This window comes from Lepisosteus platostomus, chromosome 5 (assembly GCF_059453375.1).
Source record: "Lepisosteus platostomus isolate fLepPlt1 chromosome 5, fLepPlt1.hap1, whole genome shotgun sequence".
NCBI classification, from domain to species: Eukaryota; Metazoa; Chordata; class Actinopteri; order Semionotiformes; family Lepisosteidae; genus Lepisosteus; species Lepisosteus platostomus.
In genome coordinates, this window is record NC_142615.1 from 2,287,909 (window position 1) to 2,313,756 (window position 25,848).

The 25,848-nt window shown below is 54.4% G+C and overlaps 2 protein-coding genes across 7 annotated transcripts in view; one reads left to right on the forward strand and one right to left on the reverse strand.

Annotated features, from left to right (window-relative positions):
* The window catches only part of msh5 (mutS homolog 5), a 34,946-nt gene extending 18,249 nt beyond the window's left edge, over positions 1-16,697 (reverse strand). For 2 of the 5 annotated variants that reach the window (XM_088631105.1, XM_088631107.1), the window contains exons 1-18: positions 16,143-16,697; positions 15,378-15,453; positions 14,278-14,401; positions 13,847-13,927; positions 13,217-13,270; positions 11,557-11,678; positions 11,089-11,198; positions 10,828-10,863; positions 6,252-6,334; positions 5,914-5,959; positions 5,220-5,358; positions 4,864-4,926; positions 4,664-4,792; positions 3,978-4,050; positions 3,518-3,681; positions 3,302-3,382; positions 3,109-3,196; positions 1,383-1,569 (exon numbers count right to left, since the gene is read on the reverse strand). In XM_088631105.1, the coding sequence (XP_088487231.1) occupies positions 1,383-1,569; positions 3,109-3,196; positions 3,302-3,382; positions 3,518-3,681; positions 3,978-4,050; positions 4,664-4,792; positions 4,864-4,926; positions 5,220-5,358; positions 5,914-5,959; positions 6,252-6,334; positions 10,828-10,863; positions 11,089-11,198; positions 11,557-11,678; positions 13,217-13,270; positions 13,847-13,927; positions 14,278-14,401; positions 15,378-15,452 (1,655 nt within the window). In that variant the 5' untranslated portion in view covers position 15,453; positions 16,143-16,697. The remainder of the gene's footprint in view (positions 1-1,382; positions 1,570-3,108; positions 3,197-3,301; positions 3,383-3,517; positions 3,682-3,977; positions 4,051-4,663; positions 4,793-4,863; positions 4,927-5,219; positions 5,359-5,913; positions 5,960-6,251; positions 6,335-10,827; positions 10,864-11,088; positions 11,199-11,556; positions 11,679-13,216; positions 13,271-13,846; positions 13,928-14,277; positions 14,402-15,377; positions 15,454-16,142) is intronic. The other 3 variants (XM_088631103.1, XM_088631106.1, XM_088631104.1) reach the window with 2 other exon arrangements.
* Positions 16,698-17,507: 810 nt separating this feature from the next.
* On the forward strand, positions 17,508-25,839 carry clic1 (CLIC family member 1). 2 transcript variants are annotated; one of them, XR_015936299.1, is made up of 8 exons: positions 17,508-17,792; positions 18,192-18,256; positions 19,888-19,997; positions 20,471-20,596; positions 20,890-20,996; positions 22,472-22,653; positions 22,758-23,533; positions 23,613-25,839. XR_015936299.1 is itself a non-coding variant. In XM_088631137.1 (7 exons), the coding sequence occupies exons 2-7, from the start codon at positions 18,212-18,214 to the stop codon at positions 22,917-22,919; spliced, it is 732 nt and encodes a 243-aa protein (XP_088487263.1). In that variant the 5' UTR covers positions 17,508-17,792; positions 18,192-18,211; the 3' UTR covers positions 22,920-25,839. The 2 variants fall into 2 exon arrangements, 1 of the variants encoding a protein (XP_088487263.1); XM_088631137.1 differs by having other exon boundaries at positions 22,758-25,839.
* The last annotated feature ends 9 nt before the right edge of the window (positions 25,840-25,848 follow it).

Genomic DNA, 25,848 nt, shown 5'->3' on the forward strand with positions numbered 1-25,848 from the left:
GCACACGGCACACAGGGCCGGTTTCATACGGGGGGGGTTAGAAAGAGTCAGCGCAGGCGAGTGCACTGCGCTCACAGAACAGAGGAGCTTTTCGGCTCCAGGGACACCATCCCCGACATCCGCCTCAAGTTCCACTCCATGAGAGAGAGAGACACAATTTCCAGGCGTGCGCAGCGCTACGATCTGCGACTCAGGACGAGGCCTTACTGCTCCAGAACCGAGCAGGCCTGGGAAAAACAGCCCTCCTTTCACCCAGGGCGAGAAATACTGCTCTCGGCTGCCGGACGGTTTCCGCCGACAAAGCCTTTAACGACAGTGCGGCCGCCCCACAGTGCTTTCACAGAGCTCACAGGGCTCGGGGGCTGAACTCGGGGTCGGGATCGAATTGTAGGGTCGCGAGGCCGTTCGCCGAGTTCGCTTTGCTGCCGAGAGGTCATAACGGGTGGGAAAAAAAAGGGACCGAAAACGGGGCGGCGTGGTGGCTCTGGGGCTCAGGATCTGCGCTTGTGGCTGGGAGGTTGCCAGTTCGAATCCCGCGGCCGGCAGGGGGACCCTACTCCGCTGGGCCCTCAAACCGAGACTGCAGTTGCCCTCGAAGGTCCCTGTTGCAGTACCACTCTCCGGCCGCCAGAGGGCCCCCCTGGTACACACCTCTCCTCTCTGGGGAGGCGTACAGAAGGATCACCGGGCCTCAGGAGCCCCTCACGACACCGCCCCCTCCGGCCTGTTTAAACCCTGCAGGACTGGCTCGGACCCTGAGGGCTGCGCTTCTCCGGCGCCGTCCCGGGACACCCGAGGAACCAGTGAGGGGTTTATCCCCCCCGCTGCTGGGGGGAGAGGAGAGAAGACCGCGCCGTTTCGGCCGTGAAACGTTGCGGTTTCTCTCCTCTCTTTGCAGACCAGGCCTGCTGAGCCTGCAGCTCCCCACCCGCACTATCATAGTGACGTTGCTTTATCAGCCCTGTACAATTTCCTGCATGAGGAACGTGTCTTGTCACAGAGCCCAGCCTGCTCTCCATGAGACACACAGACAGGGAGAGAGAAGCTGGGGGTCAGAGCGCAGGGTCAGCCATTTATACGGCACCCCTGGAGCAGTGGGGGTGAAGGGCCTCGCTCAGGGGCCCAACGGAGTAGGATTCCTCTGCCGGGTGTGGGATTCGAACCGGCAACCTCCCAGCCCCAGGCGCAGATCCTGAGCCACAGAGCCGCCGCTCCACTCTCACTAGGATACCTTAGGCTTTGCCTCCTTTTTGGCTCCCCTAGTTTTTGACCTGGACCTTGGGTTTCGCTGTTAACTCGGTGTTTCGCGACCCCTAACCCGCAGAGGGTCCGCCCCCTCGCTAACAGCTGCTCGGCGGGGGCCTGCTCTGTCTCGGCGTTACCTGCCCTCCCGGATGTGGATGACGGAGGCCGCGGTCAGCGTGGGCCTGCAGAAGCTGTACTCCCGGGAGACCAAGGCCAGGGCGATGAGGCAGTCCAGCTGGGCGGAGAACTCCATCACCCGGTACAGACACTGCGTCCTCTCCAGCACCTTCGCCTCCAGCTGCGTCACCACTGCGGTCTCCAGGTCTGGGAGAGAGAGGGGCTCACACACACACTGGACTGGACTGGACACTCCAGTACATGAACACTGCACTGAGAGAGAGAGGGGTTCATACAGACACACTGACTGGACACTCCAGTACATGAACACTGCACAGAGAGAGAGAGGGGTTCATACACACACACTGACTGGACACTCCAGTACATGAACACTGCACTGAGAGAGAGAGGGGTTCATACACACACACTGACTGGACACTCCAGTACATGAACACTGCACTGAGAGAGAGAGGGGTTCACACAGACACACTGACTGGACACTCCAGTACATGAACACTGCACTGAGAGAGAGAGGGGTTCACACAGACACACTGACTGGACACTCCAGGACATGAACACTGCACTGAGAGAGAGAGGGGTTCATACAGACACACTGACTGGACACTCCAGTACATGAACACTGCACTGAGAGAGAGAGGGGTTCATACACACACACACTGACTGGACACTCCAGTACATGAACACTGCACTGAGAGAGAGAGGGGTTCATACAGACACACTGACTGGACACTCCAGTACATGAACACTGCACAGAGAGAGAGAGGGGTTCACACACACACACTGACTGGACACTCCAGTACATGAACACTGCACTGAGAGAGAGAGGGGTTCATACACACACACTGACTGGACACTCCAGTACATGAACACTGCACTGAGAGAGAGAGGGGTTCACACACACACACTGACTGGACACTCCAGTACATGAACACTGCACAGAGAGAGAGAGGGGTTCATACAGACACACACACTGACTGGACACTCCAGTACATGAACACTGCACTGAGAGAGAGAGGGGTTCATACAGACACACTGACTGGACACTCCAGGACATGAACACTGCACTGAGAGAGAGAGGGGTTCACACAGACACACTGACTGGACACTCCAGTACATGAACACTGCACTGAGAGAGAGAGGGGTTCATACAGACACACTGACTGGACACTCCAGTACATGAACACTGCACTGAGAGAGAGAGGGGTTCATACAGACACACACTGACTGGACACTCCAGTACATGAACACTGCACTGAGAGAGAGAGGGGTTCATACACACACACTGACTGGACACTCCAGTACATGAACACTGCACTGAGAGAGAGAGGGGTTCATACAGACACACTGACTGGACACTCCAGTACATGAACACTGCACTGAGAGAGAGAGGGGTTCATACAGACACACTGACTGGACACTCCAGTACATGAACACTGCACTGAGAGAGAGAGGGGTTCACACACACACACTGACTGGACACTCCAGTACATGAACACTGCACTGAGAGAGAGAGAGGGGTTCATACAGACACACTGACTGGACACTCCAGTACATGAACACTGCACTGAGAGAGAGAGGGGTTCATACACACACACTGACTGGACACTCCAGTACATGAACACTGCACTGAGAGAGAGAGGGGTTCACACAGACACACTGACTGGACACTCCAGTACATGAACACTGCACTGAGAGAGAGAGAGAGGGGGGTTCATACAGACACACCTCTGATGTCGCAGTGCAGGTCTCCCAGCATGCTGTCCAGCTCCTTGGTGCGCTCACTGCGGTAGTGAAGTCGGTCTCCTGACAGGAACTGAGAGGAAGGGAAGGTGGACAATCACACGGACAGCGGGGAGACAGAGCCCGGACACCGCGCAGGGGGGGGGTAACAGAGAGGGGGCGGCCGGCAGAGACTCACCATGAAGTCCAGTCCCTGGATGACGAAGTCCTCCTTGTCCGCCATGCTGGGCAGCCGGGGGACGGACAGCAGGAAGCCGATCTGGGAGGAGAAGGAGCGGCAGGAGGGGTCAGCTCGCTCCGCAGAGAGGTGGACAGGGTCCTCACACGGAGAGTGGACAGCAGTGGGTATGTAGATGACACTGCAGTGTGGACAGGTGTGGACAGGGGCCCTGACCAGCGGTATGTAGATGACACTGCAGTGTGGACAGGTGTGGACAGGGGCCCTGACCAGTGGTATGTAGATGACACTGCAGGAGGGGATGCGAGGATCCAGGTTCTCCAGCTCCTTGCGAGCGACATCCGTCAGGAAGTCAGACAATCCCATCATCCTCCTCTTCTCTGAGAGAAACAGAGACAGGGAGAGAGCTCAACACCGCCCCGAGAGAGCTCAACACCGCCCCAAGAGACAGGGAGAGAGCTCAACACCACCCTGAGAGAGCTCAACACCGCCCTGAGAGACAGGGAGAGAGCTCAACACCGCCCCGAGAGACAGGGAGAGAGCTCAACACCGCCCCGAGAGAGCTCAACACCGCCCTGAGAGACAGGGAGAGGGCTCAACACCGCCCTGAGAGAGCTCAACAGAGAGACATAGACAGCAGCCCGCTGCACACAGACACAGAGTGTCTCTCACTCACTCTCATCAATGGCTGGGTCCACGTTGGGCTTGACGGTGACCCGGTTCTCAGTCAGACTGGCCTCGAAATCCACCTGCCGCGGCGACACAGAGACCCCGGTGAGACCCCCTTGCATGCGTGTGCGTGACGTGACGGCGCTCGTCTGTCTGTCCAACACAGGACACACACACACACACTCTCACACACCCTGGACAGGACACCAGTCCATCACAGGGGACACACACACACTCACAAACCCTGGACAAGACACCAGTCCATCACAGGACACTCACACACCCTGGGCAGGACACCAGTCCATCACAGGACACACACACACACCCTGGACAGGACACCAGTCCATCACAGGACACACACACACACACTCACACACCCTGGACAGGACACCAGTCCATCACAGGACACACACACACACACACACACACACACACACACACACACACACACTCACACACCCTGGAGAGGACACCAGTCCATCACAGGACACACACACACTCACACACCCTGGACAGGACACCAGTCCCTCACAGGACACACACACACACACACACCCTGGACAGGACACCAGCCCCTCACAGGACACACACACACACACACACCCTGGACAGGACACCAGTCCATCACAGGCAGAGGATTTCGGTGGAGTTTTGTATACAGGCCATCCCTGTGGACACAGAGCGGGTCTTTACCACTTTGCTGATGAGGCTGGCGATGTAGTGCAGGTCGTCGCTGAAGGCCCCGGAGATCTCTCGGAACAGCAGTATCGACTGAGGGAGGGCCTGCACGGTGTCTCTGATGCACACCGCGCTGTACACTGTCTGCAGAGAGAGAGGGGGGTTCATGCAGACACACCGCCTGAGTGGACAGCCGCTCGGGAAGGCTCTCTCACCTTATACAGGCACTGCCAGTCGTGGACATTGGTCTGAGAGAGAGTCATCCTGCGGATCAACATCTGCAGGAGACAGAGAGCGAGGGTGAGACAGCTCTGCAGTCTCACTGACCCCCACGCCAACAGGAAGAAGCACTGCAAACATGCTTACAGACAGTATGGTCAGGGTGTCAGAGTGCTGTACACTGTGTGTGTGTGTGTGTGTGTGTGTGTGTGTGTGTGTGTGTGTGTGTGTGTGTGTGTGAGAGTTACCGGGACTCTCCTGATGTTTTTCAGGCAGTCCTGCAGGGTGTCAGAGTGTCATACACTGTCTGTGTGTGTGTGTGTGTGTGTGTGTGTGAGAGAGAGTGTGTTACCGGGATTCTCCTGATGTTTTTCAGGCAGTCCTGCAGGGTGTTGAGCACCTCGTTGTTTCGGGGGGAGCAGAAGAACTGAACCACCTCCTGTCTCTTCATCAGCTCGCCCAGACTGCGAGTCGGGTGCAGCAGCCAGCGCCTGGGACAGAGGGGAGAGAGAGAGGGTTTAGAGAGGAGGAGAGGGGAGAGGAGAGAGGGTTTAGACAGGAGAGGGGAGAGGAGAGAGGGTTTAGACAGGAGAGGGGAGAGGAGAGAGGGTTAAGACAGGAGGAGAAGGGAGAGGGAGAGGAGAGGGAGGGTTTAGACAGGAGGAGAGGGGAGAGGGAGAGGAGAGAGAGGGTTTAAAGAGGAGGAGAGGGGAGAGACAGGGTTTAGACAGGAGAGTGGAGAGGAGAGAGGGTTTAGAGAGGAGAGGGGAGAGGGAGAGGGAGAGGAGAGAGGAGAGAGGGGAGAGGAAGAGGGGGGAGAGAGGGTTTAGACAGGAGGAGAGGGGAGAGGGAGAGGAGAGGAGAGAGAGAGGGTTTAGAGAGGAGGAGAGGGGAGAGGGAGAGGAGAGAGGAGAGAGGGGAGAGGTAGAGGGGGGAGAGAGAGGGAAAAGAGGGAGAGAGGGGGAATTAAGAGAGGGGGAGAAAGAGGGAGAGGGGGAGACAGGAGAGGAGAAGGGTCAAGCGAGGGAGGGAGGGCGGCGCCATACCGCAGCAGCCTGGAGCCGAACGGACTCCTGCAGCGGTCCAGGAGCCCTGCGGGAGCGAGACGGCGAGAGGGTCAGGACGGGGGGCCGGGGCGAGCAGCGTCTCTCCGCGGGACAAAATAAAAAGGGATCAAGAGCCGGAAGGTGGCGGCGCAGAGGGAGGGGGAAAGGAGGACGAGGAGAGGCACAGGGCCGCGGGCCTTGCGGGGGCGTCGGGGACGGTCGCGCGGTCTCTGTCTCCCTCTGGTGGCGGCTGGGAGTGGCGCGCGAGGAGGCGAGGCGGGGCGCTGCGCGGACTTCCCGGACGGGCCTGGGGCCGAGACGCGAGACGCGAGACTCACCGTACAGGCTGAGGCCCTCCTTCACACCGGACGCCAGCTTGTACACGGAGGGGTGGAGCTCAGACTTGAAGACCTGCAGGGCGCTGAGGCGGACAGGCAGACGCACAGAGAGAGAGAGAGAGAGAGAGAGAGAGGGAGAGTTTCACGGGCCACCGCCACCCCCTGTGTCTGTCCTGTGATGGACTGGTGTCCTGTCCAGGGTGTGTGAGTGTGTGTGAGTGTGTGTGAGTGTCATGTGATGGACTGGTGTCCTGTCCAGGGTGTGAGAGTGTGTGTGTGTCCTGTGATGGACTGGTGTCCTGTCCAGGGTGTGTGAGTGTGTGTGTGTGTCCTGTGATGGACTGGTGTCCTGTCCAGGGTGTGTGAGTGTGTGTGTGTGTGTCCTGTGATGGACTGGTGTCCTGTCCAGGGTGTGTGAGTGTGTGTGTGTGTCCTGTGATGGCCTGGTGTCCTGTCCAGGGTGTGTGTGTGTGTGTCCTGTGATGGACTGGTGTCCTATCCAGGGTGTGTGTGTGTGTGTGTGTCCTGTGATGGCCTGATGTCCTGTCCAGGGTGTGTGAGTGTGTGAGTGTGTCCTGTGATGGCCTGATGTCCTGTCCAGGGTGTGTGAGTGTGTGAGTGTGTCCTGTGATGGCCTGATGTCCTGTCCAGGGTGTGTGAGTGTGTGAGTGTGTCCTGTGATGGCCTGATGTCCTGTCCAGGGTGTGTGAGTGTGTGTGTGTGTGTCCTGTGATGGACTGCTGTCCTGTCCAGGGTGTGTGAGTGTGTGAGTGTGTCCTGTGATGGCCTGATGTCCTGTCCAGGGTGTGTGAGTGTGTGAGTGTGTCCTGTGATGGCCTGATGTCCTGTCCAGGGTGTGTGAGTGTGTGTGTGTGTCCTGTGATGGCCTGATGTCCTGTCCAGGGTGTGTGAGTGTGTGAGTGTGTCCTGTGATGGCCTGATGTCCTGTCCAGGGTGTGTGAGTGTGAGTGTGTGTCCTGTGATGGACTGGTGTCCTGTCCAGGGTGTGTGAGTGTGAGTGTGTGTCCTGTGACAGACTGGTGTCCTGTCCAGGGTGTGTGAGTGTGAGTGTGTGTCCTGTGATGGACTGGTGTCCTGTCCAGGGTGTGTGAGTGTGTGTCCTGTGATGGACTGGTGTCCTGTCCAGGGTGTGTGAGTGTGTGTGAGTGTCCTGTGATGGACTGGTATCCTCTCCAGGGTGTGTGAGTGTGTGTGTGTGTCCTGTGATGGACTGGTGTCCTGTCCAGGGTGTGTGAGTGTGTGTGTCCTGTGATGGCCTGATGTCCTCTCCAGGGTGTGTGAGTGTGTGTGTGTGTCCTGTGATGGACTGGTGTCCTGTCCAGGGTGTGTGAGTGTGTGTGTGTGTCCTGTGATGGACTGGTGTCCTGTCCAGGGTGTGTGAGTGTGTGTGTCCTGTGATGGCCTGATGTCCTCTCCAGGGTGTGTGAGTGTGTGTGTGTGTCCTGTGATGGACTGGTGTCCTGTCCAGGGTGTGTGAGTGTGTGTGTCCTGTGATGGCCTGATGTCCTCTCCAGGCTGTGTGAGTGTGTGTGTGTGTCCTGTGATGGACTGGTGTCCTGTCCAGGGTGTGTGAGTGTGTGTGAGTGTCCTGTGATGGACTGGTGTCCTGTCCAGGGTGTGTGAGTGTGTGTGTCCTGTGATGGCCTGATGTCCTCTCCAGGGTGTGTGAGTGTGTGTGTGTGTCCTGTGATGGACTGGTGTCCTGTCCATGGTGTGTGAGTGTGTCCTGTGATGGACTGGTGTCCTGTCCAGGGTGTGTGAGTGTGTGTGTGTCCTGTGATGGACTGGTGTCCTGTCCAGGGTGTGTGAGTGTGTGTGTGTCCTGTGATTGACTGGTGTCCTGTCCAGGGGTGTGTGAGTGTGTGAGTGTCCTGTGATGGACTGGTGTCCTGTCCAGGGTGTGTGAGTGTGTGTGTGTCCTGTGATTGACTGGTGTCCTGTCCAGGGGTGTGTGAGTGTGTGAGTGTCCTGTGATGGCCTGATGTCCTCTCCAGGGTGTGTGAGTGTGTGTGTGTGTCCTGTGATGGACTGGTGTCCTGTCCAGGGTGTGTGAGTGTGTGTGAGTGTCCTGTGATGGACTGGTGTCCTGTCCAGGGTGTGTGAGTGTGTGTGTCCTGTGATGGCCTGATGTCCTCTCCAGGGTGTGTGAGTGTGTGTGTGTGTCCTGTGATGGACTGGTGTCCTGTCCAGGGTGTGTGAGTGTGTGTGAGTGTCCTGTGATGGACTGGTGTCCTGTCCAGGGTGTGTGAGTGTGTGTGTCCTGTGATGGCCTGATGTCCTCTCCAGGGTGTGTGAGTGTGTGTGTGTGTCCTGTGATGGACTGGTGTCCTGTCCAGGGTGTGTGAGTGTGTCCTGTGATGGACTGGTGTCCTGTCCAGGGTGTGTGAGTGTGTGTGTGTCCTGTGATGGACTGGTGTCCTGTCCAGGGTGTGTGAGTGTGTGTGTGTGTCCTGTGATGGACTGGTGTCCTGTCCAGGGTGTGTGAGTGTGTCCTGTGATGGACTGGTGTCCTGTCCAGGGTGTGTGAGTGTGTGTGTGTCCTGTGATGGACTGGTGTCCTGTCCAGGGTGTGTGAGTGTGTGTGTGTCCTGTGATGGACTGGTGTCCTGTCCAGGGTGTGTGAGTGTGTGTGAGTGTCCTGTGAGGGACTGGTGTCCTGTCCAGGGTGTGTGAGTGTGTGTGTGTGTCCAGTGATTGACTGGTGTCCTGTCCAGGGTGTGTGAGTGTGTGAGTGTCCTGTGATGGACTGGTGTCCTCTCCAGGGTGTGTGTGTGTGTGTGTGTCCTGTGATGGACTGGTGTCCTGTCCAGGGTGTGTGAGTGTGTGTGTGTCCTGTGATGGCCTGGTGTCTGTCCGGGGTGTGTGAGTGTGTGTGTCCTGTGATGGACTGGTGTCCTGTCCAGGGTGTGTGAGTGTGTGTGTGTCCTGTGATGGCCTGGTGTCCTCTCCAGGGTGTGTGAGTGTGTGTGTGTGTCCTGTGATGGACTGGTGTCCTGTCCAGGGTGTGTGAGTGTGTGTGTGTGTCCTGTGATGGACTGGTGTCCTGTCCAGGGTGTGTGAGTGTGTGTGTGTCCTGTGATGGACTGGTGTCCTGTCCAGGGTGTGTGAGTGTGTGTGTGTGTCCTGTGATGGCCTGGTGTCCTCTCCAGGGTGTGTGAGTGTGTGTGTGTGTCCTGTGATGGACTGGTGTCCTGTCCAGGGTGTGTGTGAGTGTGTGTGTGTCCTGTGATGGACTGGTATCCTCTCCAGGGTGTGTGAGTGTGTGTGAGTGTCCTGTGATGGACTGGTGTCCTGTCCAGGGTGTGTGAGTGTGTGTGTGTGTCCTGTGATGGACTGGTGTCCTGTCCAGGGTGTGTGTGAGTGTGTGTGTGTCCTGTGATGGCCTGGTATCCTCTCCAGGGTGTGTGAGTGTGTGTGAGTGTCCTGTGATGGACTGGTGTCCTGTCCAGGGTGTGTGAGTGTGTGTGTGTGTCCTGTGATGGCCTGGTGTCCTCTCCAGGGTGTGTGAGTGTGTGTGTGTGTCCTGTGATGGACTGGTGTCCTGTCCAGGGTGTGTGAGTGTGTGTCCTGTGATGGAGTGGTGTCCTGTCCAGGGTGTGTGAGTGTGTGTGTGTCCTGTGATGGACTGGCGTCCTGTCCAGGGTGTGTGAGTGTCCTGTGATGGACTGGTGTCCTGTCCAGGGTGTGTGAGTGTGTGTGTGTGTCCTGTGATGGCCTGGTGTCCTGTCCAGGGTGTGTGAGTGTGTGTGTGTCCTGTGATGGACTGGTGTCCTGTCCAGGGTGTGTGAGTGTGTGTGTGTGTGTGTGTGTGTGTGTCCTGTGATGGACTGGTGTCCTGTCCAGGGTGTGTGAGTGTGTGTGTGTCCTGTGATGGACTGGTGTCCTGTCCAGGGTGTGTGAGTGTGTGTCCTGTGATGGAGTGGTGTCCTGTCCAGGGTGTGTGAGTGTGTCCTGTGATGGACTGGTGTCCTGTCCAGGGTGTGTGTGTGTGTGTCCTGTGATGGAGTGGTGTCCTGTCCAGGGTGTGTGAGTGTGTGAGTGTGTGATGGACTGGTGTCCTGTCCAGGGTGTGTGAGTGTGTGTCCTGTGATGGAGTGGTGTCCTGTCCAGGGTGTGTGAGTGTGTGTGTGTGTGTCCTGTGATGGACTGGTGTCCTGTCCAGGGTGTGTGAGTGTGTGTCCTGTGATGGACTGGTGTCCTGTCCAGGGTGTGTGAGTGTGTGTGTCCTGTGATGGACTGGTGTCCTGTCCAGGGTGTGTGTGTGTGTGTCCTGTGATGGAGTGGTGTCCTGTCCAGGGTGTGTGAGTGTGTGAGTGTGTGATGGACTGGTGTCCTGTCCAGGGTGTGTGAGTGTGTGTCCTGTGATGGAGTGGTGTCCTGTCCAGGGTGTGTGAGTGTGTGTGTGTGTCCTGTGATGGACTGGTGTCCTGTCCAGGGTGTGTGAGTGTGTGTGTGTGTCCTGTGATGGACTGGTGTCCTGTCCAGGGTGTGTGTGTGTGTCCTGTGATGGCCTGGTGTCCTCTCCAGGGTGTGCGAGTGTGTCCCTCACGCTCACCTGTACGTGTCCTTGTCCAGGTAAACCCCGTCGGCCCTGGAAGAGAACGACAGGTGGGAGTTGGCGCGGGCGCGGCCTGCTCTGCTCCTCCGCGGTCACACAGGAAGCAGGGCGCCCGGGCGACTCTCGCTCCGTGAGACCCCACAGCGGGGGGGGGGGGCTCAGGCAGGCAGTGGTGAAAGGAGACGGGGGCGAGGGAACGAGAGCGCAGGAGGAGGAGGAGAGGAGGCACCCCCAGCGGGGACTCGGCGGCAGGCTTACAGGGAGAACTTGCGCAGGGCCAGGACGGGCACCCCCACGATGCTGTCCTCCAGCTCCACCCCCACTCTCCGCCTCTCCAGCAGCTTGAGGAGCCCCCCGAGGGAGCGCACCTGGGGCCCAGAGAGAGAGGGGGGGTTCAGACTGACACTCCAGTACATGAACACGGGGCGGTGTGGCGGCTCTGGGGCTCAGGATCTGCGCCTGGGGCTGGGAGGTTGCCGGTTCGAATCCCGCGGCCGGCAGAGGAATCCTACTCCGCTGGGCCCCTGAGCAAGACCCTTCACCCCCACTGCTCCAGGGGCGCTGTATAAATGGCCGACCCTGCGCTCTGACCCCCAGCTTCTCTCCCTGTCTGTGTGTCTCTTGTAGAGCAAGCTGGGGTCTGTGAGAAGACACGTTCCTCATGCGAGAGATTGTATATCTGATCTAATCTTACACTATATTGAAAGGATAAAGACAGGGACCCACCATCTGTGTGCAGTTTAAAGGGAGAGAGGAGCCAAGGTAGGACAGTCTCTCCGTCTCTGTCAGGGAGGCTGGGAGGAAGGATAGATGAGCAGACAGCAGCCTCTGTTTGCTGACCTCAAAACCTGAGAAAGAGACGGTCATTCACTGACTGGACACTCCAGTACATGAACACTGCACTGAGAGAGAGAGGGGTTCATACAGACACACTGACTGGACACTCCAGTACATGAACACTGCACTGAGAGAGAGAGGGGTTCATACAGACACACTGACTGGACACTCCAGTACATGAACACTGCACTGAGAGAGAGAGGGGTTCATACAGACACACTGACTGGACACTCCAGTACATGAACACTGCACTGAGAGAGGGGTTCATACAGACACACTGACTGGACACTCCAGTACATGAACACTGCACTGAGAGAGAGAGGGGTTCATACAGACACACTGACTGGACACTCCAGGACATGAACACTGCACTGAGAGAGAGAGGGGTTCATACAGACACACTGACTGGACACTCCAGGACATGAACACTGCACTGAGAGAGAGAGGGGTTCACACAGACACACTGACTGGACACTCCAGTACATGAACACTGCACTGAGAGAGAGAGAGGGGTTCATACAGACACACTGACTGGACACTCCAGTACATGAACACTGCACTGAGAGAGAGAGGGGTTCATACACACACACTGACTGGACACTCCAGTACATGAACACTGCACTGAGAGAGAGAGGGGTTCACACAGACACACTGACTGGACACTCCAGTACATGAACACTGCACTGAGAGAGAGAGGGGTTCACACAGACACACTGACTGGACACTCCAGGACATGAACACTGCACTGAGAGAGAGAGGGGTTCACACACACACACTGACTGGACACTCCAGTACATGAACACTGCACTGAGAGAGAGAGGGGTTCATACAGACACACACTGACTGGACACTCCAGTACATGAACACTGCACTGAGAGAGAGAGGGGTTCACACAGACACACTGACTGGACACTCCAGTACATGAACACTGCACTGAGAGAGAGAGGGGTTCATACAGACACACTGACTGGACACTCCAGGACATGAACACTGCACTGAGAGAGAGAGGGGTTCATACAGACACACTGACTGGACACTCCAGTACATGAACACTGCACTGAGAGAGAGAGGGGTTCATACAGACACACTGACTGGACACTCCAGTACATGAACACTGCACTGAGAGAGAGAGGGGTTCACACAGACACACTGACTGGACACTCCAGTACATGAACACTGCACAGAGAGAGAGGGGTTCATACAGACACACTGACTGGACACTCCAGTACATGAACACTGCACTGAGAGAGAGAGGGGTTCATACAGACACACTGACTGGACACTCCAGTACATGAACACTGCACTGAGAGAGAGAGGGGTTCATACAGACACACTGACTGGACACTCCAGTACATGAACACTGCACTGAGAGAGAGAGAGGGGTTCATACAGACACACTGACTGGACACTCCAGTACACGAACACTGCCCTGAGAGAGAGAGAAGGGTGGTGACGAGGTGAGAGTGAGTAACAGGGAGGGGCGACTGCAGGCAGAGGGAGTGACCGGGCCCGTCCCCGGGCTGCCCGACAGGCTCCTCTAATCTCTCACCGAAGTCGGTGTTCGGGTACAGCACCACCTCCGGCTTATCTCCCGCACTGTCGCCTGGGACAACCGAGCAGAAACACACAAACACAGGACAGGGGAGGGAGGGAGGGAGAGAAAGTCGGTATCAGAAGCGAAGCTGTCTAGTGTCCAGGCACGGTACATTGTCCCACAGAGAGACCCCACTATCCGCTCTTCCACAGCCAGGAACCCCCCTCCCCCCCCCACTCCGGCCCGGAGAGTCAGGAGGGAGGGCGGCGCGGCGCAGGGGCTGATGGGTCGCGCTGGGGACGGTCAGAGCGTTTCGGGGGCGCGGGAGGGTGTCTGGCCAGGCTGGGGGGGCGGAGGGGTCACCACTCCTGACCGGGCCAGAGAGGGCGTCTGGCACACAGAGTGGTGGACGGGTCGGGAGGAACGCTCCCTAGACGGCGGTACTGGGAACGTCCTCTGGGGCTCCAGCACGGCCAGAAAACGGTCGCTCATGAGTGACCGGGCCCGGGCCGGAGAGCTATCTGTCTCCGAGACCGTCTGTCTCTATCTGTCTGTTACTCCGTCTCTCTCTAACTCTGTATGTTCCTGTGTGTCTCTCTGGGTGAGTCCCTCTCTCTCTGTCTGTCCCTCTGCCTCCTCCCTCACCCAGTCTCCTCAGGAACTCGGCCACGCTGCGGTCCTGCTTGGCGCTGGTGACGATGGCCCTGGGGGTCAGCTCCTGGAGGGCTGGGACAGAGACAGAGGGAGACAGGGGTGACACAGCTTTATCCAGCACAGGGTCAAGAGGGAGCTGGAGTCTATCCCAGCAAGCAACAGGCACAGGGCAGGGTTCACCCTGGACAGGACAGCAGTCCATCACAGGACACACACACACTCACACACCCTGGACAGGACAGCAGTCCATCACAGGACACACACACACTCACACACCCTGGACAGGACACCAGTCCATCACAGGACACACACACACACTCACACACCCTGGACAGGACACCAGTCCATCACGGGACACAGGGAACACACACTCACACACACTGTGAGTCGGCGTGTCCCTTTCTCTCTCTCTCTGACCGTACCTTTGTCCAGCAGCGTCAGGCTGCAGGTGTCCGTGGTGTCGGGCATGTAGTACACAGTGTAGTCCTCGGTGTCGTAGTAAGACAGGCCCAGCTGCCCGTGGTGAAACAGCACGCTGAGATAGAGCTGGGACCACAGGAGAGCACAGCAGTCACAGCACAGCACCTGGACACCTCAGAGTGTGTGTCAGAGTGTCAGAGTGTCAGAGTGACTGTGCGACACTGTGCGTCAGTGACTGAGACAACAAGAGAGCACAGCACAGTCACAGCACAGCGCCTGGACACCTCAGAGTGTGTGTCAGTGTGTCAGAGTGACTGTGTATCACTGTGACAGTGTGTCCAAGTGACTGTGCGACACTGTGCGTCAGTGACTGAGACAACAAGAGAGCACAGCACAGTCACACCACAGCGCCTGGACACCGCAGAGTGTGTGTCAGTGTGTCAGAGTGACTGTGTATCACTGTGACAGTGTGTCCGAGTGACTGTGCGACACTGTGCGTCAGTGACTGAGACAACAAGAGACCACAGCACAGTCACAGCACAGCGCCTGGACACCGCAGAGTGTGTGTCACCGTCTCGGTGTCTCACTGTGTCAGTGTGACAATGTCTCTGTATGTCAGTGTGTGAGGCGTGTCTCGGTGTGTGAGGCGTGTGTTAGGTGTGTATGGCATGTGTTAGCATTTATTAAGTGTATCTTTGGCGTGTTATGTGTGTATGTGTGTGTGTGGTGAGTGTTAGGCATGTGTGTGTTACCTCTGGTGTGTGTGGCGTGTGTTAGCCTGCATTAGGCGTGTGTGTGTTACCTCTGGCGTGTGTGGCGTTTTAGCCTGTGTTAGGTTTGTGTGTGTGTTTGTGTGTGTGTGTTACCTCTGGCGTGTGTGGCGTGTTAGGCATGTGTGTGTTACCTCTGGTGTGTGTGGCGTGTGTTAGGCACGTGTGTGTTACCTCTGGCATGTGTGGCGTGTGTTAGCCTGCGTGAGGCGTGTGTGCGTGTGTTACCTCTGGTGTGTGTGGCATGTGTTAGGCACGTGTGTGTTACCTCTGGCATGTGTGGCGTGTGTTAGCCTGCGTGAGGCGTGTGTGTGTGTGTGTGTGTGTGTTACCTCTGGTGTGTCCTTCTCTCCTGCTCCTGCTGCTCTCCCAGTAGATCCCAGATCGCTGTCAGCCCCAGGATCCATCCTGCACAAACACCACAGACACACACACACACACCCTAACTAGCACAAGGGAAGGCTCTTACACTTCATGTTCCTGCAGAATTGTTTTCTGTGGCAAAACACCAAAACCGTCAGCCCCCCCGTCAGAGCTCGGCTTCAAATACTGTCGTGTTCATAATTCAGGAAGAAATATATTCGCAGCCTCCATGCGAGAGCAGGAATAGGCCGTTTCTGATCATTATTTCCTTCTTCAGAAACGTGTCGGAGTTAACGTCCCAGAACTTCTCCATTATAATTTGTTTAATTTTTTTTTACAAAATCGTCAACTCTCTACCTCACGTCGAAACTGTATGTCGTTATTTTCACGCCGTTAAGACTTTCGTCAATCTGAACCCCGTGAGGCAAACGGGCTGCGTAAAGGACTGAAATATTTCAGAAACACGACACCTCTGAAGATACCAGTGACCCGTGTCGGCACTTCTCCGTCTTAAGAGTAAAATTAAAATTCGGAGAAACCTGTTATTTCAGCCGGCGTGAGACGGAAAATGAAAGCTTGTTTGACCGAGGTTGATAACGCGCGGATCAATCCTGCGTTTTTACTCCGGTGCCTTTTCGGACGAGGGGGGAGACAGAGTAACAACAAAAAAAAGTTTGATTTGAGCAAAAACTAAAGAAATGTTTTGCCCGGGGTTACGTCCCCGGGGACCTCACCTTCACACCTCGGGCCTGTCAAACTCCAGCCGCCAAACGCCGCCGTCCGCACCTCGCCCGGCCTTAACGGTCTCCCCCTTCCCCACCCGGGTTCAGGCCTGCGACTTTCCTGCCGCGCCGTGCCCGCTGCGCGCCCGCCGCCCACCGGCCCCCGCTCGGACTCCGACTGCGCAGGCGGCGCCCCCCCAGCGGACTTGCGGTAAGGCCGAGCCTCTCGAGCGGCGATCGACCCCCTGTAACCGTGGCAACACCCGCCCTTTTTTTTTTGAACGTTGGATTTGAACGCCTCGTGCGGCCGACCGTTGGTCCCGCCCGCCACAGCCCCAGGGCGCCAGTCGCCAGTTACCTACTGACTGTACCTTTAAAATTATATTTCTGTCCCGTTTGTGCGCCACAATTTACACAATTTACTTTTAATCGCATTTCCTCTAATAAGGCAACTGGGGAGAATCGGCTGGATGGGATTTGACTTGTATACGACTGACGTGTGGTACACAAAAACCGTTAAAACCGTCACGGAAATGGACATGGTCGCTCCATATACTCTATGTAAGATGGGCGTTCAACGCTGTTAACGATCATTAAAAATAAATTAATACATAAATGGACACGCCTGTACTTGAACCACGCCCCACACTTAGCACATTGCTAAGGACAAAAAAAGTGATTTAACCCCCCCCTCCATAAACTGGATTTTTTAAGGCTCTTTAATCACAAGTTGAATTATTAAGAACATCCCCCCCATTCCTGGAGATCGTAGCATTTCACACAAAAATAAGAGTTTTTTTGTTTGTTTGTTTTTTCCTGACGGTGTTGCCGGTCCCTTCTGGGGGGAGCTCGCACGTTTCCCCCTTGCGGTCCGTGTGGGTGATGACAACCCCTCCCTTTTATTCCCAGACTTACAAATAACACAAAATAACGCAAAATGCGCCCGTGGGACGTCTGACCTCCCGACTGCGCCTTTAAAATGACATTTCTGGACAGTTTGGGCGCCACGGTGCTGTACTGGGACGTCTGTGGGAGACGCATCCGTGAAGGAGAATTACTTTTTTTAAATGGCGGGGTAAATCTCCTTATAATCACCCCGGCTCTCCCACACCTCGTTGAGTTTATTTTATTGTGTTTCTCCCCCGTTTTTGGGGGGGACCTGCTCTAAATGAGCTCCCTTAACGAGCCACCCTCTGCATTTGCTCGCATTTGGACAAGGGAGTCCAAATTATTGGACGTTTTTCAGCCATAAAACACGGGACGTCATCCTCTTTCTCTCTCTCTCTCACACACACACACAAATCTCTCTTTATTTTAGTCAAGCTCGGAGCTGGGTGGAGTTGGCAAATACTGTAGAGGCAAAACCGGAGAGGGGACGACATTGTCGGTTCAATTAGGTCATTTCTTGTGCACCAAAACCAGGAAGCGAAACGAAAGAGAGAGAGGAGGAGGAGGAGAGAGGATATTGTCATACAAAACCGCCTTTACATGCATGCACACTCACCAGAAGAGAGAAAAAAAAACTAAAAAAGATTAAGGCGGACCCATTCTGCTCCGCTCACGACTTGCTCGGCGACATATTGCGAAAAGACCCCCCGAAACACAGACCTGACCCGCGGGGGTTTCATTCACACCTGTGCCGCAGCAATCCCCGGATCAGAGGCGAGTCTGTTTCTCCGTTTTTCTCTCATTTATCGGGGCTTTTTTGTTTTTTTTTGTACCAACCCGACCCAGCCTCTCGAACCCATATCCCCCCATCAAAAAACAAAACGAGCGAGATGCCCGCGGATATACAGGGAAAGTCTGCAAAATGGGGAAGTTTTTTTTTTGAATTTACTTTTCAATCCTACACATGTCCAGCGGAAGGCGGGTTTTTTTAACTCTTTTTTTTTTGGGGAGGGCTTTGCTTTGCTAGAGGGAATGCATTTTTCCACACACAAAAAAAAAAACCCCGATTCGTCCTGTTCTTGCCGTGTGGGGGTGAAACATCGACAGACCTGGATTCATTAAATGTGCACCCGTGTGTTTTTTTTTTTGTTTTCTCCCTGTTGCGTTGTGCAGGCGGTGGCAGACGTGCAGCTATGGGCGACGAGGACCGGCAGCCACAGGTCGAGCTGTTCGTCAAGGTGAGCCCGGTTCGGTCTGGTTCGGTCAAACAACCCCCTCCCCAAATAAATAAACCGAGAGGATGAGGGAGAGCGGAGGGATGGGATAGGGGATAAGGGGACCGTTGTCTTGTCGTTTTTTGTGTGTGTGCAATTGAGCCTGGAAACTGACTTTCTGGAGAACAAAACGCAACACAGGCGATGTTTCCCTCAGAGGATGTTTCCTTTTCTGTCTTTTTATTTTACCCCCAAAACAAAACTGGTATTTATTGCTGCGGAAACTACTGGAAGGAGAGTGTGTGTGTGTGGAGGGACGGGGGCAGTTTTTGTTTTAAAAGTTCGTGCTCTCAAACTTTTGAAGGGGACCGGAAAGCGCCGTGACGAAGCATCGTGAGGGTTGCGTGGCGGCGCTTTGAGCTTTTACGACCGAGCTAAACAAAAGAAAGAAAAAAAAAGACGAAAAGAGGGGTGGGATTGCAAGCACAAAAATAAAGTTGGAGGAGCGTGGAGTGCGCTGCGGACAGCACATCTCTTAACGAAACGTTCGCGACCTTGTCTGTTTCTCGGAAAGGAAGTGCGTTTCTGATCGGGGAGCTCGGCTTGAATCGATATATTTGAACTGGCTGGCCGGGGCGGGGGGGGTGGAGAGTGTGGCTGTGCTCTTTATTTATTTTTTTGAAGGCGAAAAGAGCAGGAATAAAGCGGCCACTGTATGTATGTAGTAGTAGTTGTTGTTGTTGTTGTTGTTGTTGTTGTCGGTCGGGGCTGAATGGCGGCTCTGTCCGCTTCCTGCCGCCTCGCTCTGGCTCCCGGCAGCCCCCGCCCCCGGCCGGCCTTAGCAACAGGGCTCTCGAGCCCGGGCCGTTTCCAGGCCGCGTCAGAGGCGCCGCCTCGTGGCCCGGGTTCGGCTGCCGTTATAACGGTCGCCCGGCCGGGGGAGCGGAGAGTCCGAGATTCATTTACTATGAATTAAAGTGTTTTCACCCCACTCTTTTTTTTAACATAAAACGAGTAAAAAAGCCTTTTCTCACACCTGTCACTCCCGGGTCGCTGGATCCTGTCCCACTCTGTGTTTTGAACACAAATAATAAAAGTAATATCCTTCCTTTCCTCCGGCTCCCGAATCTGGCTCGTCCTGTCCAGTTTTCTGTCCGTTACTACCATTACGTCGAAAAAATATAAACATTTTCATAACAGTGGTGATTTTAAGTCCTTTTTTTTTACTACTACGAGTATATTATTATGTTACTATGTATTTTTACATTGTAAAAAACGGCCATATTCCCCACAGGGGAAGTGAACCGCACCCTTCCCCTTATCGCCGTTAAAACCTTTAATTTTAATTGAAACTGAAGGTTAAATTCAGGTTATAAACAGAGCTGGGCTCTCTTGTAAAATCTGTATTTAGTTCTTTGTATTTTGTGTCGTGTTCTGTCTCGATGTGTGGCGTTTGAAAGCCCGTGTCTCAGAAGTAGGGGTTTTACTGTCCATAAAATGGTCAAATAACTGCTGTGGTGTGATGGTGGTGCAGTGTGGTTTAATAATGTTGTGATGATTTTGTAGTGGGGTGTGATGACTGTGTAGTGTTGTGTTGTGTAATAATGTTGTGATGATTGTGTAGTGCTGTGTAATAATTGTGTGGTGTTGTGCAGGCAGGGTCAGATGGACAGAGCATTGGGAACTGTCCCTTCTCCCAGAGGCTCTTCATGGTCCTGTGGCTGAAGGGAGTCACCTTTAACGTCACCACAGTGGACATGAAGAGGTACTCAGTGTACACCTGTCTCCCTCTGTCTACACCCGTACCTGTCTGCCCGCTCACCTGTCTCCCTCTGTCTACACCTGTACCTGTCCGCCTGCTCACCTGTCTCCCTCTGTCTACACCTGTACCTGTCTGCCTGCTCACCTGTAATAACCCCTCTGTCTACACCTGTACCTGTCCGCCTGCTCACCTGTAATAACCCCTCTGTCTACACCTGTACCTGTCCGCCTGCTCACCTGTAATAACCCCTCTGTCTACACCTGTACCTGTCCGCCTGCTCACCAGTCTCCCTCCCTCTGTACCTGTACCTGTCTGCCTGCTCACCTGTAATAACCCCTCTGTCTACACCTGTACCTGTCTGCCTGCTCACCTGTTTCCCTCCCTCTGTACCTGTCTCCCTGCTCACCTGTAATAACCTGTGTCTACACCTGTACCTGTCTGCCTGCTCACCTGTATTAACCCCTCTCACTCTGTAGGAAGCCGGAGATCCTGAAGGATTTGGCCCCAGGAGCCCAGCCCCCCTTCCTGCTGTATGGGGCGGAGGTGAAGACCGACACCAACAAGATCGAGGAGTTTCTGGAGGAGAACCTCTGCCCTCCCCAGTACGACACCCCCTCTCGTTCTGTCTCCCCAGCGCAACACCCCTCCTCTCCCCTTCTCTCTATCTCTCCCTCTCTCTCCCCCAGTCTGGCTCTGCCCAGAGAGGATGTTTGTCCCAGTTAGTGTCGTCCTGGTCTCTGAGGGGACCCCACACTTCACTGCCATGTAGGGCAGTGGGTGGGATTCTCTTTTCAAACATTCACGACCAGATTGTTTGGGGTGGGGTGGTTGGTGCTGTAGGGTGCCTTCACTCCCTGATGAACTGATCTTCTCTCTCCGTCGGTGTGCCTCTCAGGTACCCCAAACTTGCTGCCAGGAACCCCGAGTCCAACACTGCAGGCCTGGACGTCTTCTCCAAGTTCTCTGCCTACATCAAGAACTCGAACCCCAGCATGAACGACAGTGAGTGAGACACAGTGTGTGTTAATGCAGTCTGTCAGTGCACAGTGTGTAAATGCAGTAATGCAGTGTGGGTATTGATACAGGCATTATTGTAAATACAGCATTTGGGTGTTGATGCAGGGTGTGTATCAGTGTAAATACACTGGGTCTTGATGCAGGGTGTGTATCAGTGTAAATACACAGTCTTGGTGTTGATGCAGTGTGTGTATCAGTGTAAATACACTTTTGGGGTGTTGATACAATGTGTGTTAGTGTACAAAACACTGTAAATACACTGTTTGGGTGTTGGTGCAGTGTGTGTTAGTGTAAATACACTGTTTGGGTGTTGATGCAATGTGTTACAGTGTAAGTACACTGTTTGGGTGCTAATGCAGTGTGTGTATCAGTATAAATACACTGGGTGTTGATGCAGTGTGTGCTTGTGTAAATACACCGTTTGGGTGCTAATGCAGTGTGTGTATCAGTATAAATACACTGGGTGTTGATGCAGTGTGTGTATCAGTGTAAATACACAGTCTGGGTGTTGATGCAGTGTGTGTATCAGTGTAAATACACAGTCTGGGTGTTGATGCAGTGTGTGTTTCAGTGTAAATACACAGTCTGAGTGTTGATGCAGTGTGTGTATCAGTGTAAATACACAGTCTGGGTGTTGATGCAGTGTGTGTATCAGTGTAAATACACAGTCTGGGTGTTGATGCAGTGTGTGTTTCAGTGTAAATACACAGTCTGAGTGTTGATGCAGTGTGTGTATCAGTGTAAATACACAGTCTGGGTGTTGATGCAGTGTGTGCTTGTGTAAATACACAGTCTGGGTGTTGATGCAGTGTGTGTTTCAGTGTAAATACACAGTCTGGGTGTTGATGCAGTGTGTGTTTCAGTGTAAATACACAGTCTGGGTGTTGCTGCAGTGTGTGTTTCAGTGTAAATACACAGTCTGGGTGTTGATGCAGTGTGTGTTTCAGTGTAAATACACAGTCTGGGTGTTGATGCAGTGTGTGTATCAGTGTAAATACACAGTCTGGGTGTTGATGCAGTGTGTGTATCAGTGTAAATACACAGTCTGGGTGTTGATGCAGTGTGTGTATCCGTGTAAATACACAGTCTGGGTGTTGATGCAGTGTGTGTATCCGTGTAAATACACAGTCTGGGTGTTGATGCAGTGTGTGTTCCAGTGTAAATACACAGTCTGGGTGTTGATGCAGTGTGTGTATCAGTGTAAATACACAGTCTGGGTGTTGATGCAGTGTGTGTATCCGTGTAAATACACAGTCTGGGTGTTGATGCAGTGTGTGTTTCAGTGTAAATACACAGTCTGGGTGTTGATGCAGTGTGTGTATCAGTGTAAATACACAGTCTGGGTGTTGATGCAGTGTGTGTATCAGTGTAAATACACAGTCTGGGTCTTGATGCAGGGTGTGTATCAGTGTAAATACACAGTCTGGGTGTTGATGCAGGGTGTGTGTGTGTGTGTCCAGATCTAGAGAAGGGCCTGCTCAAAGCCCTGAAGAAGCTGGATGACTACCTGTCCACGCCGCTGCCCGAGGAGGTGGACGAGAACAGCGCGGAGGACGTGGCGGTGTCCGTTCGCCCCTTCCTGGACGGACAGGAGCTCACCCTGGCAGACTGCAACCTGCTGCCCAAGCTGCACATCGTCAAGGTAGCCGCGCCCGCCGCCGCCGCCCCGCCGCCCCCCGCCGCAGCCCCAGCGTGGTGCCGCCGTAGTAACCGCCCCGCCCCGCCCCGCCGCGTGTCCCCGGCCAGGTGGTGTGCCTGAAGTACCGCGGTTTCCAGATCCCGCGCTCGCTGTCCTCCCTGTGGCGGTACCTGGACGCCGCGTACGCCCGCGAGGAGTTCGCCTCCACCTGCCCCGCGGACAAGGAGATCGAGACCGCCTACACCTCCGTGGCCCGCACCCTGAAATAGACAGGGCCCCCCGCTCTCCCGCACCCACCCCCACACACGCACAGACACACTCACACACGCACAGACACACTCACACACACTCACACTCACACACACTCACTCACACACTCACAGACACACACACACACACTCACTCACAGACACACTCACACACTCACACACACTCTCACACACAGACACACACACACTCACACACACACACCACCTGTACCCAGTCACACACAGTCTTTACAAATACTGTAACAACACACACACTCTCTACAAATACTGTAACAACACACACACTCTCTACAAATACTGTAACAGCACACATAGTCTGTACAAATACTGTAACAACACATACTCTGCACTCAGACACCCACAGTCTGAACAAATACTGTAACAACACACATAGTCTGTACAAATACTGTAACAACACACACTCTCTACAAATACTGTAACAACACACACTCTGCACCCAGACACGCGCAGTCTCTACAAATACTGTAACAACACACATAGTCTGTACAAATACTGTAATAACACACACACTCTCTACAAATACTGTAACAACACACACTCTGCACCTAGACACGCACAGTCTCTACAAATACTGTAACAACACACACACACACGCTGTACAAATACTGTAACAACACACACACTCTCTACAAATACTGTAACAACACACACTCTGCACCCAGACACGCACAGTCTGTACAAATACTGTAACAACACACACACACAGTACAAATACTGTAACAACACACACAAGCACTCTGTGCAAATACTGTAACAACACACACACTGTACAATAGCAGTAAACGTGCACACACTCTGTACAGACACTGTAAAAACTCAGACACTGTGCACTCTCCCCCTCTTCCTCCTCTGTCTCACAAGCACAGCTCACAATCACCACACGTGCTCTCTGGGCACAAGCACTGTATGCACACTGCACACTCTGGGCACAAGCACTGTCACTGTGCGTACACTCTCCACACTCTGGGCACAAGCACTGTGCGCACACTGCACACTGAGGGCACAATCACTGACCACACACTGGGCACGACCGCTGTGCGCACACTGCGCTCTGAGCACAAGTGCTGTGCGTACTCTCTCCACACTCTGGGCACAACCGCTGTGCGCACACTGCACACACGCTGCTCACTCTGAGCACAAGTGCTGTGCGTAGACTCTGCACACTCTGGGCACAAGCACTGTGCACACACTCAGCACACTCTGGGCACAACTGTTTTATGGATTCTTTGTGCACAATTGCTGTACACTCTGGGCACAATCTCTGTGCACTTTGGTCACTCTGATCACAATCTCTGTACACTCTGCACACGGATCACAATTGCTCGACACTCTGGTCACTCTGTGAGAAGAAGGGACACCTGGCTGTGGTCACTCTGGTCACTCTATGAGAAGAAGGGACACCTGGCTCTAGTCACTCTGTGTGGAAAAGGGACACCTGGCTGTGGTCACTCTGTGAGAAGAAGGGACACCTGTCTGTGGTCACTCTGGTCACTCTGTGGAAAAGGGACACTGGCTGTGGTCACTCTGTGAGAAGAAGGGACACCTGGCTGTGGTCACTCTGGTCACTCTGTAAGAAGAAGGGACACCTGGCTGTGGTCACTCTGGTCACTCTGTGAGAAGAAGGGACACCTGGCTGTGGTCACTCTGGTCACTCTGTAAGAAGAAGGGACACCTGGCTGTGGTCACTCTGGTCACTCTGTGGAAAAGGGACACCTGTCTGTGGTCACTCTGGTCACTCTTCAGCTTGTGTTTCCACGTGTCACTTTCCTGCACTCTCGGTCTTGGAGTCGTCGTTGGGGGGGGTGGGGGAGTTGGAGGGGGATGGACGGGGTCCCCACGGGGTTTCTGTATTTGGGGGTACCTGAGAACCACTGAAATATGATCAGAACCCAACAGTGGCGCAACCCCACCCCCAAACCACCCACGCCCCTGTAGGCATCACGGTCGACTGTCAGACTGGTGGCTGGTCAAAGGAATTTCAATTTTTGTGTTGTTGCTGTTGCTGTTGTCGTCATTTTTATCGTCCTGGTTTCTGTGGCTGCAGGGATGCAGAGGACATTTCGGGGCGTTGCGGTGTTACTGTGGGGGGGGGGGGGGGGCGTCTGGCTCCCTCTCCTCCCGACCTGAAACTGCTTCAGTTTCCTTTCCTTCTTCCTCTTCTCACACACTCCCTCTCTCCCCCTCCATCCCTCTCCCTCTCCCTGTCTCCCTCTCTCCCTCCCTCTTTTTCACCTTGTCTCTATCCTTCCTCCTCTATCTCTCCCTCCATCCCTCTCCCTGTCTCTCTCTCTCCCTTTCTCTATCTCTATCTCTCCATCCCTCTCTTCCACTCTCTCTCCATCCCTCTCCCTGTCTCACTCCCTCCCTCTTTTTCACCCTGTCTCCTTCCTCTTCTATCTCTCTCCCTCCATCCCTCTCCCTGTCTCTCTCTCTCCCTCTATCTCTATCTCTCCATCCCTCTCTTCCACTCTCTCTCTATCTCGCCATCCCTCCCTCCCTCTCTTCCACTCTCTCTCTCCCTCTATTCCACCCTGTCTCTCTCTCTCCCTCCCTCTTTTCTATCCTTCCTTCTCTGGCTCTCTCCCTGTCTCTCCTGGGCCCTGTGCTCGGTCGGTTGTGTATTTGTGTATTCTGTGTTGGCCAAATATTTAAAGGCACCTTCTGCACCTTCCCTTTAAATCGAAGCAGGTTGCACTTGCTAGCAGATACTAGTGATTGATCTCTCTTTAATTTAATTTAAAAGGGAGGATTCTGTGATAAAGGCAGCACAGTCCTTTAATTTCAAATCAACAGGGACTGAATTGATTTTTACTTTAGTTAGTCGACGTTGTGTTCTCATTTTGTCACCAAGTGCCTCTTTATCGAAAATTGAAGAAATAAACGTAACCGTAGAAGGAAATGAGGTTGC